The 16,024-nt window shown below is 43.6% G+C and overlaps 1 protein-coding gene across 1 annotated transcript in view; it reads left to right on the top strand.

Moving 5' to 3' along the window:
- The first annotated feature begins 2,258 nt into the window (after positions 1–2,258).
- Positions 2,259–16,024, top strand: part of LOC310752468 (ovostatin-like) — a 53,306-nt gene continuing 39,540 nt past the window's right edge. The window contains exons 1-8 of the mRNA XM_083592820.1: positions 2,259–2,493; positions 3,277–3,460; positions 6,541–6,697; positions 7,827–7,879; positions 8,962–8,982; positions 10,525–10,693; positions 11,441–11,525; positions 13,455–13,566. Coding sequence (XP_083448946.1) covers positions 2,426–2,493; positions 3,277–3,460; positions 6,541–6,697; positions 7,827–7,879; positions 8,962–8,982; positions 10,525–10,693; positions 11,441–11,525; positions 13,455–13,566 — 849 coding nt within the window. The 5' untranslated portion in view covers positions 2,259–2,425. The remainder of the gene's footprint in view (positions 2,494–3,276; positions 3,461–6,540; positions 6,698–7,826; positions 7,880–8,961; positions 8,983–10,524; positions 10,694–11,440; positions 11,526–13,454; positions 13,567–16,024) is intronic.

Here is a 16,024-nt window from a genome sequence, read left to right as displayed (position 1 = left end):
ATAATAAAAGAAAAAAGAAAAATAAAGATACAACATACAAAAGCAAAGAAAAAATAAGAAAAATTAAAAACAATTCCATTTTTCATAACTTAAAACTCATTTGCTTGTTTCTTTGACCTCCTCACACCTCCCCTTCTTGTATTCCCATTTAAATAATCAAATCAGCAAATCCTTACCCTCTTTCATTTATCTTAACTCTATATCTTAACATTTTATAACCCTATATTTTCATCCATTATCAATTCATTTTTGCATATTCTTATTAACTTTGTTGCTAGTACCACTTATTTCTAATCCAACATCATTTTAACATTCACTAATTTTACAATGTTTCTGCAGATAATCTTTAAATTTCTTCCAATCTTCTTCCACCAACTCTTCTCCCAGGTCTCGGATTCTGCCAGTCATTTCCGCCAATTCCATAAAGTCCATCACTTTCATCTGCCACTCTTCCAGGGTGGGTAGATCTTGTGTCTTCCAATACTTTGCAATAAGTATTCTTGCTGCTGTTGTTGCATACATAAAGAACGTTCTATCCTTCTTTGGCACCAATTGGCCGACTATGCCCAAGAGAAAGGCCTCTGGCTTCTTCAGAAAGGTATATTTAAATACCTTTTTCATTTCATTACAGATCATCTCCCAGAAAGCCTTAATCTTTGGGCACGTCCACCAAAGGTGAAAGAATGTACCTTCATTCTCTTTACATTTCCAACATTTATTATCGGGCAGATGATATATTTTTGCAAGCTTGACTGGTGTCATGTACCACCTATATATCATTTTCATAATATTCTCTCTCAAGGCATTACATGCCGTAAATTTCATACCGGTGGTCCACAACTGTTCCCAGTCAGCAAACATAATGTTATGACCAATGTCTTGTGCCCATTTAATCATAGCAGATTTAACCGTTTCACCCTGCGTATTCCATTTTAACAGCAAGTTATACATTCTTGAAAGTATCTTAGTTTTGGGATCTAACAGTTCTGTTTCCAATTTTGATTTTTCCACCTGGAAGCCAATTTTTTTATCCAAGTTATAGGCCTCTCTTATTTGATAATAATGCAGCCAATCTCGCACTTTATCTTTTAATTTCTCAAAACTCTGCAATTTCAATTTGTCTCCATCTTGTTCCAATATTTCCCAATATTTCGGCCATTTGGCCTCCATATTGAGCTTTTTCTGAGCCTTGGCTTCCATTGGTGACAAACACCTTGGGGTTTTATTTTCCAATAAGTCTTTGTATCTTATCCAGACATTAAACAATGCTTTCCTGACAATATGGTTTTTAAATGCTTTATGTGCTTTAACCTTGTCGTACCACAAATATGCATGCCACCCAAAAACATTGTTGAAACCTTCTAGGTCCAAAATGTCTGTGTTCTCAAGAAGGAGCCAGTCTTTCAACCAGCAGAATGCTGCTGATTCATAGTAAAGTTTAAAGTCTGGCAGGGCAAATCCACCTCTTTCCTTTACGTCAGTTAGTATTTTAAATTTTATTCTGGGCTTCTTGCCCTGCCAGACAAATCTAGAAATATCTTTCTGCCACTTCTTGAAACAGTCCATCTTGTCCAGAATTTGCAATGACTGAAACAGAAATAACACTTTTGGCAATACATTCATCTTTATAGCTGCAATTCGACCCAACAAGGAAAGCTTCAAATTTGACCATATTTCCAAATCTTTTTTCACTTCTGTCCAACATTTCTCATAATTATCTTTAAATAAATTTAAATTCTTAGCAGTCATATTAACCCCCAAGTATTTTACTTTCTTAACTAATGTTAAACCTGTCTCCTTCTGAAACCTCTCTTTCTCAATTGGTGTAAAATTTTTCTCTAAAATTTTGGTTTTTAGCTTATTCAACTTAAATCCTGCCACCTGACCAAATTCTTGAATCAATTCTAATACTCTTTTCGTACTAGATTCTGGCTCCTGTAACGTCAAAACTAGGTCATCTGCAAAAGCTTTCAATAAGATAAACTCTTTCCTTCCCACTTCAGATCAACCTCTGACAAGCAGCTTTTAAGACTCCATAAATGCCTTCAGAACTGGTGGCCAGGGATTGCCAATGCAAATTCAAGTAACCACGACAGGCTTTTTCTGGCTTTGTTATTTTTTACTTTCTTGCATCAGATTAAGGAGGATGGCCCAATTTCCTTGTACAGTACTAGGTCACAGAAGATATTTAGATAGCCACAACCAGATACAGCTGGGTGGCAGAAAGTTCACCTTTTTTCTGATAGGTTCTGAGGAGTGTCAGGGGGTGGACGTGTGGCTCTTTCACATGTCCTTGCTGGGTTTATAAAGCTCTGGCCTCCAAACGAAGCCAGGGAGACAAAGGCAGAACTCGCTTTTCCATTGTGGAGATTGCAACATTGTGGTCAGCCTCAACAGAGCTCCAGCTCTCTAATCATTCAGGGCCATGTTGGGGCTGCAGTTTGTTCTGGGTATTCTCATATTCCATTTTGGTGCTGCACAGGAGGCAACGTTGTGAGTTATAACCAGCATCTTCTTTTAATATTTATTAGTTGACTGTGATTAGCTTCTTTGTTTAGCACAATGCTGCTTTTATCTGATGTTTATGAACTTCCATGCCTTTGGTCAGGCTGACATTTCCAGCTAAGATGAGCAGAGAGTCGTCGTAACTTTTCTCCAGATATTATTAACAGGGCAAGGTTAATAAGAGCAAGGTGTGAAAGTCTAACTGTAGGGAGTTTTAAGATATATCTATTATTGATTTATGCCCCGGCTTTCCCCCCAATGGAAAGACGGCTTACAGATAAAAACAAGAACCGCTGAAAAGGTAGAAAAATACCACGAAGCACTGATAAAACTAGAACTATATACATTATACATTTTATACATGTATAAAATCTTTTTAAAATATACCAATGATTACAATAAGAAAGCACGATTTTATGTCAAAGTGTTGTCAAGCTTTTGTTGGTGTCAAGTGGCCAGCAGTTGTACAGAATGTCTCCTGCGTGACAAGTTTCACTTGACAAAATTCCCTTACCTGTAAAGGTATTACAGGTGCAGTAGCCTGAATGAACCAGATTACATTTGTTCCTAATTGTCTGTGAATAATAAAGTACTGAATTTTATAATTAACTCATAGTTCTTCTCGGCCAGTATTGCCTAACGGCATAGTAACTTTCCTCATGCATCTGAAAGCAGGCTTTCTGCCAAATAGCTAAAGGATGAGCTTTTCATGTGCCGTGAGTTGCTTTTGCTGGTACAAACTAATGCAGATGCTCTTTTGGGATTTCACAGGCAGTATCTCCTAGTAGTGCCTTCAGTACTGCATAGTGACTCTGCAAATACAGCCTGTGTGCAACTTCTCAACCTCAATGAGACTATAAACCTGAATGTCTTTCTGGAATATGAGAGGCATAATGTAACTGTTTTCCAAGAAGCTGTGCAAAGGAAAAACTTCTTCAAATGCAGCTACTTTGTGGTAAGTATTTCTTGCCTCCGTGACAATTAGAAAGAGACATAAACGGAGAGGAAAAAGGGAAAGGGGACCACCATAGACTTGTAGAGGTGGAAGGGACACCAAGGGTCATCTAGCCCAACCCTGTAAGGATGTTGAAATTACAAAATAGGATAGGGAAGAGGAGCAAGAAGGGATAGGAGGCCTGGGAAAGAGCAGAAAATATTGTTACCTGCCCCCCCCCCAATCTCCAAGCAATGCGAGATTCCAGGTATTCCAGATGCTTACTCATGGTTTGCATTCCCTTTTGGAAATGAGGCACAGCAGAAGCTGTGGTGTCATTATGATATATGGTTTATTTACACATATATACAACCTCAGCTTACGATGGAGGGGTTCCAAGCAATGACTTTCAAGCAAATTCTGTTTCTCCCATTCCAGCCGTTTTGGAGTCAAGTTGCTAGCCCACATCGTGCTCTGATCCTCACCCCCTCTTCAGTTTGCAGTGTTTTTACACTGGCACCTCCCTCCCCCACTCACATTGGGCAAACTCTCTCCCTTCTGAAACTCTCTCCTAAAAACTCTGGCATTATCTTCTGCTAACTACCCAGAGCCTGGAGTGGGGCTGGCATACCTTTTACCTTCTTGCCTTATTTTTATTCTGTGAACAATCCTGAGATCTTTTGATGAGGGGTGGTATATAAATATAATAAATAGATAGATAGATGATAGATTATAGATAGATAGATAGAATACAAAAATAATTGGTCCACCACCTCTTTTCCCCCTCTTTTAATGGCCCATCTCTCTAGGTGATTTCCTGAATGGCTTGGCCTGTGTTTTAAGCACTTTGCTAAGTTTGGCATCTGGCACACAGGAATTAGAAGAGAGGTTCTGGGATGAGAAGGGGAGTCTTATAACAATAAAATAATTATTAGCTGAGAATGCACGTGAAGCATTTTAAATGCTGTCTTTGCAATAACCCTTTGGAATAGTTCGTTATTCAAAATATTCTTATCTTCCTATGGCAGACATAGTGCAGAAGTGGGAGGCCTCACACTACTAAATAAAGGTCCCTATCAGGGACTGCTCAACTGAGAACTTCCCAACTCTCACCTGCTACTTCGCCATGGTGCTACATCACCCTACCATCAGAAACAGGGCAGCCAGTTAAGTTGGTCAGTCTGCCAATTTCAGAGCATTATCTATCTTGTAGCTCAAGGTAAAGGTAAAGGGACCCCTGACCATTAGGTCCAGTCGTGACTGACTCTGGGGTTGCAGTGCTCATCTCGCTTTATTGGCCAAGGGAGCCGGCGTACAGCTTCCGGGTCATGTGGCCAGTATGACTAAGCCGCTTCTGGCGAACCAGAGCAGTGCACGGAAACTGTGCCAGAGCGGTACCTATTTATCTACTTGCACTTTGAGGTGCTTTCGAACTGCTAGGTTGGCAGGAGCAGGGACCGAGCAACGGGAGCTCACCCTGTCACGGGGATTCGAACCGCAACCTTCTGATCGGCAAGTCCTAGGCTCTGTGGTTTAACCCACAGCGCCACCCATGTCCCCTTGTAGCTCAAAATACAGCGCAAATAGAATTGTGCTTTTAATTGGAACAACTAATGCATTCCTGTAGACATTTTTCATTAGGCTTTCAACATGTGTTTAGAGAAAAGAGAATCCAACAATTTGCCTTGTTTACATGCTCATACTCAGGTTTTTTGTTGGCATTTGTCTGACTCGAGAGACAATCGACTGCGTCTCTGGAGGTGAAGTCAAACTGCTGGAGAATCACAGCACCTGCTGTGGTTGCAGAGACCAGCAACTCGTAACAACTGCTGCCTCCTGTGTTGTTTTCGCTGCGTTAGCAGCACTGAAGTGATCTCTCTGAGGCACAAGCCTGGGCAGTGTGTATGGAGGTCCTGGGCTGCCCAGACAACAAGACCCCCTCTTGACCTTTGCTGATAAGGTCCCAAGGAAAGCAGAGTAATACGTTTGGCACCAGCCTGGCTGCAGAAGTTGCCGGAGGGAGGTGTTCAAGGCAGCATCCAACTCTATTCCAGATTTGTGAAGGGTGTACTCTTTAGCCTTTTCTGCTCCCAAAGATAGCCTGCAAGGCAGGGGATGCTTAGGATCAGTTTTCCTTCTCCAAATGGGCTAACTTCCCAGGCTGATGAGCCCCATCTGTTCCACAAGGCAACATGGGGGAAATTAAGTCCCCAAATAGATAACATATCTGCTATTAAACTGATAAGAACTTACTTTAGCTAACATCAAGTTTATTATCTGTTCTATCACATATGTTTACTGTTGTAAACAAAAATTGCCCTTTTCCCTTATGGGGGATCCAAGAGCCCATATAGAGTCCTTACATAGGTTCCCTATTGGTAGGAGAAGATAACAGAGGCCAACCAGAGAATATTGAGAAGCAAAGCAGCTAGTAAGCTTGATCTTTATTGATCTGTTGCAACAGGGTGCTCCCCTCACCCGCAGGAGAGGAGGAGGAACCCAGAAAAATGGCTCGCAAAATGGCCTTATACTGTAAAGACTTTTGAAATTGCCACCCTGTAGATCAAGACCACCCCCAGAAACATCATACATACATCACAGAAGGGGTGTAACCTAAGACCACCCCCCAGATACATCATACCTACATCACAGAAAAGGCGGTCTTAAAACAGAAATTTGAATGTTGTTTTTCTCCTGTCGTTTATCTCCTGTCTGGCAGGTTACTTGATTGGATTGCCTGGGTAGCCTGGCCAGTCTTTTGTAATGATAAATACTTAGTTCCTGGGCCATGTCACAGGCTCACACCCTATTCATATCTTAAATGTGCCCTTAAGACAGGATTTGTGAGGAAAGAGACAGTGGGAGGTTTCCCACTTTGACCTTGCAGAGAAAACATTTGCTCAGTTTAGGAATCAAAATGGTTCCAGGTCGGTCTTCCTATGCTGATCTATGTACGTGCTTGGTTGGTACGCTTATGAACATTACCATATATCTAAGACCTCAAAATTCCTATCACATTACCAGACGGGTAAACCATGTAGCTGTGAGATGCACGGAAGGCAACTACAGGTGCTGGAATCACTTGCTTTCTTCCCTCACAGGTCCCTGAGGCCACTTCCAACCCTGTGGCTTACATCACCATCTCTCTCAAAGGCGCCACCGTCAATGTGACAGAGAGGAGGGTTGTGGCCATTCAGAACAAAGGCAGCGTTGTTTTTGTTCAGACTGACAAACCCATCTACAAACCTGGACAGGAAGGTAAGTGATGGTCACGGCATTATCTCTTCTACAGCAATGTGTAAAAAAGTGTTTTGCAGCCCTTCCCAGACTCATCATGAATAGTCTGGTGTAAATATGGGGAGTTGTGGCAAGAACTGTGTGTTCAGCAGCAGACCCTGGTCTGGAAAGCCAAGACACTACTTTTTCTGGGACAAATTTGTGGAGGGGGGAATTATGGATACCACATCATCATCATCATATAATTTACTTATACCCTGCTCATCTGGCTGGACCTCCCTAGCCACTCTGGGCGGCTCCCAACATATTAAAAACATGAGAAAAAATCAAACATTAAAAACTTCCCTAAACAGGGCTGCCTTCAGATGTTTTCTAAAAGTCAGGTAGTTGTTTATTTCCTTGACATCTGATGGGAGGGCGCTCCACAGGGCGGGCGCCACTACCAAGAAGGCCCTCTGCCTGGTTCCCTGTAACCGCACTTCTTGCAGTGAGGGAATCGCCAGAAGGCCCTCAGAGCTGGACCTCAGTGTCCGGGCTGAAAGATGGGGATGGAGATGCTCCTTCAGGTATACTGGACTGAGGCCGTTTAGGGATTTCAAGGTCAGCACCAACACTTTGAATTGTGCTTGGAAATGTACTGAAATGTGGTCTGACTGCTGACATGGCCATAAATCTGCTACCAGAGCAGTGGTAGGTTAGTGTAATCCATGTGGCACAACTCAGCACCACCACAATCCTATAGAATGGAGGGCAAGAAGCAGAGGGAGGAGCACTGAATTTTAGCATCATACAGGGTGCTGCAGAAATTTTAGAGCCCCAAGTCCACCACTGCTGCAACAGATTAGTACAGGCTGTATACTGGGTTGGGAATGCAAGGAGGAAACTTAGAAAGGTTAAAATACTTAGGTATTAGGTATAATAACCCACATTTCAAACTCAACCCACTTCACAAACCATGGTGAATAGAACTGGTAATCTGAGTCAAAATTTACTGTATGGCTGAGGTGGAATTTGAATGCAGGTTTTTCATGTCCAAATTGATCTCTTTTTTTTCCTGGATTGCAGTTTCCCAGAATGATAAAAACTTGCTGTTAGCTAGTGGGAAAGCAAGTGAATTTCTCTCACAGTCTTTTCCTTTCCTCTTCCACAGTGCTCTTCCGAATTGTTTCTCTAAATACATATTTTCAACCTGATCCTCAAACTGTAAGTATATGGTCAGGAGGAAGAATTTCCAAAAAGCTCCTGGTTTATATTAAAGTCTTTGTGAACCATCTCATCCGCTTTAAAAAAAGCAGATGCACAACCCATAACCATAGCTTAACACCCAAATAAGCACACAGAGTCTGAGGCAAAACTTTTTTGGTCCGGTGTTTGCTTGGTCTGCTCCTAAATAGTAGTCTATGCACGTAACTCCAAATGAGATTGAATCAGACCAAAGTAAACAGTTTCAAAGAAGCTGTCTATGCAATTTGGCCTACTAATAAGTGCTTAGCACACATGCAGCATTTTTGCTTTGAAGTTAAAAGCTAATGTTCTCCACTAAGGTTCCTGCAAATGGACTGAACATATCTATTGTGTCTGTGAATGATTCTGAATACTCTTTCTAGGAAATGAAGCAACTCTGGTCATTGTTGGAAAGTCAGTAAATAAATTAAACTTGTGGTAGATGGAATGGAAAGTTTAGCCATGGAACAAAGGGATACGATGACGTTTTAGTTATCCATTTAAAACGTATATCAGCCTTAGCAGCTGTTTTAACAGCAGTTATCTGCATTCTTTGCAAATTTATCAAAGCAGCAAATCTACAACATACGCAGACAACAATAGTTTAGTACATGTTACCAATGCAGACAGGCTAATTTGTGAAAATCTAGAATTTCTTTTACCTCTGTTCTGATTAATGATGTCCTCAGGTTTGGCCATTTATTGGGGAAAAGGCAGTCTGCCTTGAAGGAGAGGAGAACTGTCTATGGCTGTCTGCTAGCAAGCATATTCACCTGATATATCTTTGTTCATCCATATGCACAAAATGCACAAGAAGGCTTGTTTCTAATCTTGCTCACTGCCTGAAACATATTCCCTTATTTTGTTCCACCATCACTGGGATATAAGCTATGCTGCCTCATATATTTAAAAGAGCAAAACTGCACTATTTTTCATTCAGGGTTCAAATCCTCCCTTTAGGGAGGATTTGATTAGGAGTTTTGATGCTCAACTCTGAAAAGCTGTTGACATTTAAAATATTTTTCAAACACTAACATTCTCTTCACATTCATCTCTTTCAGTATCCTTTGGTCACCATTCAGGTAAAAGTCTTTGTTTTTAAAAGACGCTTATCTGTATTGTATTGTATTGTATTGTATTGTATTGTATTGTATTGTATTGTATTGTATTGCATTGTTGCAAGCCCAATTGTTGCACCCCAGTCTCTGAGCAGTGTGAGATTCCAGGGGTTCCAGGCATGCTTACCAAGGATTCATGTTTCCTTTTGGAAATGAGGCACAGTAGAGACTGTGGTGTCTTTATGATAGATGGCTTATTTACACATGTATACAAGGGGTTCACAGCTTCAACACCCCCAAAAGGTCTTGCTTATCCCTTAGCCGCAGCCTTGGATTCAAACAGAACTCAGACATTGCTCTCTGAACCTCTGCTCACTGCTTTGCATCATCACAGCAAACTCTGCTCAGAAACTCAGGCTTTGTTCTCCTATCTAAGAGGTGGAGAAAGGTGCTACTCATTTGTTGTCTAGCACAGAGCCTTCTTTTCTTTGTTCTCTTAATGGCCCATCACCCAGGTGATGGGTAGCTTATATTTAACACTTGCTGGATCCAGGAGATGGGTGAGTCTCAACCAGACTACTCAGACTCATAACTCTATTGTGCTTGAAACTGATTAAGTTTATGTGATTATTTGTAATATTCAGCTGCACCAGGGAATAAAGCAATTGGCAAACAACTTCTGTGAGGAAAAGGAAAAGTGCAGTTTGGCTGGGCTTAAGGCACAATCCACATCTATCTTTGTGTGAGAGGCAAAGGACTAGGATGAGGGTTTAGGAGGGGAAGAAGAGAAGGTACTTGGTGCCAGGGCTGGCTCCTGTGCAATGCCCCAGGCTAGCATCCCCTGTCAGGGACTGGCTAGATGATGAGGAGTGGTGGGGGTACCAGCTGGGGAACTCTAAGGGAAGCTGCAGAGGAGGAACACTCAGAGCCCTAGGATTGGTCGTGGGGCGCTGAGGTGGGTCAGAGGAAGAATAGAGGGAGAAATGGTTGAATGCTGAAGAAGAAACATGCTTTAGTGAGCAAGGAGAGCCTGTGACAGAGAGCAGCTCCAAGGACACACATGGCAATGCGTAGGGCGGAACAGAGATGACAGGTGCCCCGATGTAATTTGAGGCTGCTTGGGAAACATCTGGCAGAGAAGGAGACCTAGAACATGGGTAGGCAAACTAAGGCCCGGAGGATCTGGCCCAATCGCCTTCTAAATCTGGCCCGCGGATGGTCTGGGAATCAGCGTGTTTTTACATGAGTAGAATGTGTGCTTTTATTTAAAATGCATCTTTGGGTTATTTTTGGGGCATAGGAATTTGTTCATTATTTCCCCCAAAAAAATATAGTCCAGCCCCCCACAAAAAATTTGCTGACCCCTGACCTAGAGGAAGTAGAGGGCAGGGACAGTCAGTCCTGTCAACTCACAAACATTTTTTTGCCTCTATGTTGATAGCCTTCAGATTTGGGCTAGTGTTGACTGCTACCTGCTGACTGCTAATCTAGTTCCTCCTGAAACTAAGCAACCTGAGTTGAATCTTTGGCTTCTTGCCTTAATGTGCCTTTATTCTGCGCTTCTAGGATCCCCAGAGGAACCAGATATTCCAGTGGAGAAACGTAACGTCTGAGATCTCTATTGTTCAGCTCTCATTCTCAATAATTTCGGAGCCAATTCTGGGAGACTATGAAATCATCGTGCAAAGTCAATCGGGAGCTAAGACCTCTCATATATACTCTGTCAAGGAATATGGTAAACATATGTACCTGTTATTTTCTAAGGTTCAGAAAACAATTAGGACTTGCTGGAAGATGAAGGTCCTTAATTTTCTGGCCTGGTATAAAAATGCAGCAACTTGGATTTTCAGAAAAGTCACATACAACACACAAAATGTTCAAAGGCAAACACATACTTATCAAAGCTGGAGTTGTATGTATTTGCTGGTAAACAAACCTATTAAATAAACCTGACATTTTAATAAACCACCTAAAATGCAATTACGAAATGAAATGGTAAAACAAATTGTTCCGTGAGAGTCAACTGCTTGTTTACAATGCTGTTTCCTTATAATAGTATCACCATTCTCTTAGACGATTCTCAGTGCAAATGACATAAATTACCTTTAGAAGGTTTCCCCATTTTAAAGCAGTATAAAATATATTTTAAATAATAATTCTCAGTGCTGATAATCATCTGGGAAGTGTGAGGATGGTCTGTCTTTCCTCCTCTCTGCACCCAGGTCTGACCTGACCCAGGAGTGGAGCTGTAGCGTTGGGCCATCGTGAGAGGAAATTGTCTCTGCAGCTCCCTTGCATGCCAGAGCAAAGCTCCAATGAGAGATCCTGTCATGGGGGTGCCTAGTCGTGCCCCCTCAAAAAAATGTGCCCAGGGCCATGGCCCCCTCACGCCCCCCCATGCTACACCAATGTGCCAAAGTGTTCAGAATCGCAAACTGTTTCTCTGGAATATATGTTTGACTGTGTCTTTTTCACTCTTCAGTATTACCACTGTATGACATCACTATCAGTGCACCAAAAACAGTCTCTGTGGAGAATCCAGATTTCGTTGTGAAGGTGTGCGGCTCGTAAGTATTGGGCCCAATGGCTGAAGTAGACGTTTTTAGTGGTGGAGGCTGATCTACTGGGGCTAAGGCACAACACTACCTTTGAAAATGCCAGGCAATTATTAAAAATTCCCTACTTACAGTCTCAAAGCCATGTACTCTTTCCTGTCCCACACGTGGTTCCCTCCATTCACTCATTAAAAGCTGCAGCAACTGTGGGGTGGAGTCAGGTAAGTAAACTAAGTCTGAGCCACATGCAAATCCAGAGCATTTTTTCAGAAGGTATCGATGGCTCTGCTTCTAACAGACCCCTTCCCTCGCTTGAGTTCAGAATATCTTGAATGGAGAGGGGTGAAAGAAAATGCTGTTAGTATTATTTAGAGCTTGCTTTTTTGTGAATTTATCAGTGAATTTTGAAAACAAAAAGCTTGGTCTCTGTACCTATCTGGATATGACTCCACATCCTTCCCCAAACCTGGGAGATCTTCTCCCAAAGCTCAGAGATAGCAGCAGCTGATAATGATTATTCACATTTTTAAGACTGAGATATGCATGGAAAATATGTTCTGCTGTGCTCTGATGTACTCAAATGAAACATTTATTTATTTGCCTGTTGGTGGAATGCTTTGTTTAGAAAAGTTTTTAATGTTTGATGTTTTATCGTGCTTTTAATATTCTGTTGGAAGCCGCCCAGAGTGGGTGGCATATAAATAATATATTATTATTATTATTAATATATATATATTGAAGCGGTATGTGCAAACTCAGTATCCCACCTTCCCCCTCTATTGTTTTCTTCATTTAGAGAAAAAGATGTTTTGGGTACTGAATAGTTAAATAGATTTTGTGGTGGAGAGAAAAGTATTTGCGTTAATTTCTTTAGTGATTGATGTGTAGGTATAAACAGTGCATGAATTCAAAAACTTATGTCATGGTATGGCTTAAGTTCTAAATATACAGTTTGGAGTCAATCTTCTCTGAAAAGCATACTTGCCCCGCCCCTTACATGGAAAGTCTTCCTGTGTCCATAGATGTGCAGAGAATAATTGATGCTTTTTCAGCGAGGAGGAGACAATGGTACTCTGCACATGAGTAATGGCACCCTTTCATAAATACCGTATTTTTCGCCCCATAGGGCGCACCGCCCCATAGGGCGATCCTAGTTTTTTGGGGGGGAAATAAAGGGGAAAAAATTTATTTTATTTTCCCCCCCCCAGGCGCGGGGCTGGCGCGGGGGAAGCCCGAGCTTCCCCTGACCCCAGCCTCCAGAACAGGCCCCTCCAGGCAGCTCTGCGCAATCCTCGGGAGACCGGCGCACCGACCCCTCTCGCTCTCCAGGCTTCAGGAAGCTCTGCACAACCCTTGGGAGACTTTGCGCCGGGCTCCCTAGGGTTGCGCAGAGCTGCGCAAAGCCCGGGACTCCAGGAAGCTCTGCGCAACCCTCGGGAGACCGGCGCAAAGTCTCCCAAGGGTTGCGCAGAGCTTCCTGAAGCCTGGAGAGCGAGAGGGGTCGGTGCGCACCGACCCCTCTCGCTCTCCAGGCTTCAGCGAAAGCCTGCATTCGCCCCATAGGATGCACACACATTTCCCCTTCATTTTTGGAGGGGAAAAAGTGCGTCCTGTAGGGCGAAAAATACGGTAAATGATGCACAGGTCATATTGCGATGAAAACGGCAAGTTTACAAATTGCAGTCGCACCAAGTCAAAATGTTACCAGCCACCACTTTAAGGAAGGTTATGTAGGAAGGTTATTAACCGATGCCTACAAAATTTATGTCAGCATGCAAAGGCAGCTGACATTTGCTGAGGCTGAATGCAAAACTCATCAGGTGCATTTATCAGAGGAAACACATTTCAAATGCATCTGTGAATCTGTAGTCCTTTCTGTATTTCTAGCTCTTACGTCTAGGCCATCTATTCTCAAATACCGTATGCTTCTTTCCCTTCTAGGTATACGTATGGGCAGCCAGTTGAGGGGAAAGCTCAGCTCAGTGTGTGCAGAAATCTCAATTTTTATGGAACTTGCAAGAGGGACCCTGTCTGTGAATCTGTTAATAAAGAAGTAAGATACATAGTTCCTTATCATTTTCTGTCCTTCTTCTCCCTCCATTGTCTTCTCCTGTTTTCCTTTCCCATTAGGCTTTTTGCACAGTCAGAAAAATTTATTCCACAAATAATGATGCAGTCCAGTTTGCAATGAAGTAAAAAGTGCTGTATCGTTCAATCCTTTGAATTATACTCTGCAGACCTCAGCCCAGGGTAATATCCACAATACTTATCCTGCCCTCATGTAATGGATAGGGATGGAGCTGTGTACAGACTTGCTGCCAGGAGACAGATCATAGAGAATCACAGAATTGTAGAGTTGGAAGGGACCACAAGGGTCATCTAGTCCAACTCCCTGCAGTGCAGGAATATGCATCTGTCCCATGCAGAGATCAAGCCCACAACCTTGGCATTCTCAGCACCATACTAGTGGTGGAGGAACCCTCTCTGGCACCCAGGGTGGGATGCCAAGGGGCGGGGTGAAGCGCCCGGTGGCACATGCACGATGTCCATACGGAGTGTGCGTGTGCAGCATCCCGTATGGAGTGCCACTTGGGGGGGGTGACTGTACATAGTTGTCAACTTACAGATTTGAAAATAAGGGACCAGTAGCCTCGAAAATATGGGACCAGCAGCCAAAATAAGGGATTTTAGTCAACCAGCAGCCAAACGAAGCCTCAAGCGGTGGTTCCCACAGCGCAGCAACCCAGCAAAGGGGATGCAGCAAGGAAAACCACCGTCACCTCTCTGCTGGGAAGCGCTGAGCAAAGGTGAGTCTCCAGGCAACGCGGCCGATTTGATTGGCACAAAGCATGCAAGCTCCACCCCCCCAGTCGTTCTTAGACTCCTTATTGGGTGAGCAACGCAGCCAAGCAACACAGTTGGAGCTCCCTGCTCCCTGGCCGGCAGGGAAGGAGGGAGAGGAGCTGCTTCCTTTGAAACCCAGGAAATTTAAGGGACATCATCAATAAGGGACAGCAGTGGGACACGGCACTGGGATAGGGGACTTTCCTGCCAAATAAGGGACAGTTGACAGCTCGGGGGTGACAAGATGGCCCCTGCCTCCCCCCAGCTGTAGAGCAGCTGAGGGCGCGCACAGTCAATATGAGCGCCGCTTACGGGGTGTCTGTATGGGCTGCCACACATGCGCACTCCGTATGGGCTGCCATGCATGCGCCTTCCATATGAGCATCCTAATGGGCTGCCGTGCAAGCAGCATCCTGTACGGACTGCTTATGTGCGACATCCTGTATGGAGTGCACACATGTGGCATCCATACTGACTGTGTGCGCCCTTGGCCGCTCTACAGCTGGGGGGAGGCAGGGGCCATCTTGCACCCCCCCAAGTGTCGGACTGCACCCCCCACTTCATACGCCTCTGCACCACATTAATCAACTGAGCTAGCCTCCCCCCTTTTCCAGTCTGTTGGATGTGAGCTCTAACACTGCCTCTACAAATCTGAACAAAACAAAAATGGTTCATAAAACTGGGGGCATGCGGGAACATAAGAATAAGGAGCCATTGCTTGGTGCTCATTTTTGCTTTTCATTTATTGCTGCATCCTAGAATTGACTACAGCTCACCTCACTGGTCTACAGAGCCCCAGGAATTTTGAGTTCCTTCTTGTCTGAATAAGTATCTGGGTCACAGCACAAAGCCAGGGAGGGCCATGGAAACCAGTAGACTGGGGATTTGTAGAGTGGGATCATTTTCCTACTGTATTCTTCCTTTTGGAGTAATGGTGTCATAAGTCATTAAGTTCAGTCTGAAGCTTATTGGGTATAGGCTTCTTAGTCACTTGGCGGTGGCAGTAATTGGTTAAAGCACCAGGAGTGGGGGAAAATAAAAGGTTAAATGTAGGTTTTTACACAGAAAAGAGGACACAGCAAGACAGCAAGGCAAACTTGGGTGCCTAGGTTTTTAAAAGCAGTAAAGCAATGAGCGCACGCAAGCCTCCTAAATTTAAAAAGGCAAGCCAGGAACCAGACAGCCTCCAAACACACAAACACCCCCCGACAAACCTCGTGGCTGAGCTCTTCCCTGGATGCGTTGGAAAAGCTTCCCCCCCAACCAGGAAGCTACGGGGAAGGTGGTTGGGAAGGCTAAACTTTTCTCTTAGGACCCTAGAGCGGTTTAATGGCCCAAGAGACCAACAAAATCTCCAGAAAAGTAAACTCCCCTAGGGATCCCCCTGTAAACGTTGTACTATGGGCAGGAAGGCAGCTAAACCACTGAAACTTCCTAATAGCGAAGCGTGTGTTAACTCAGGCACAAAGGCAAAGCAAAGAGGAGCTAATTACGCAAAGGGGGAGACCACAAACCTTCTCTCTCACACACACACGGACACACACACGGACAAAAGAGGCCAGAAGCAAGGTAAATCAGCAACAGATGAACACGTGCTCGCAAAATACTTCCCTGGCTTCTGTGCTGGTCTTGACTCGCTGAGGGACGACGACGAATGAGGAGGAGGC

Source organism: Podarcis filfolensis, assembly GCF_964270895.1.
Source record: "Podarcis filfolensis genome assembly, chromosome: 17".
Lineage (NCBI taxonomy): Eukaryota > Metazoa > Chordata > Lepidosauria > Squamata > Lacertidae > Podarcis > Podarcis filfolensis.
The sequence above is the reverse complement of the archived record's forward strand: the minus strand, read 5'-3'. Positions and strand labels throughout refer to the sequence as shown.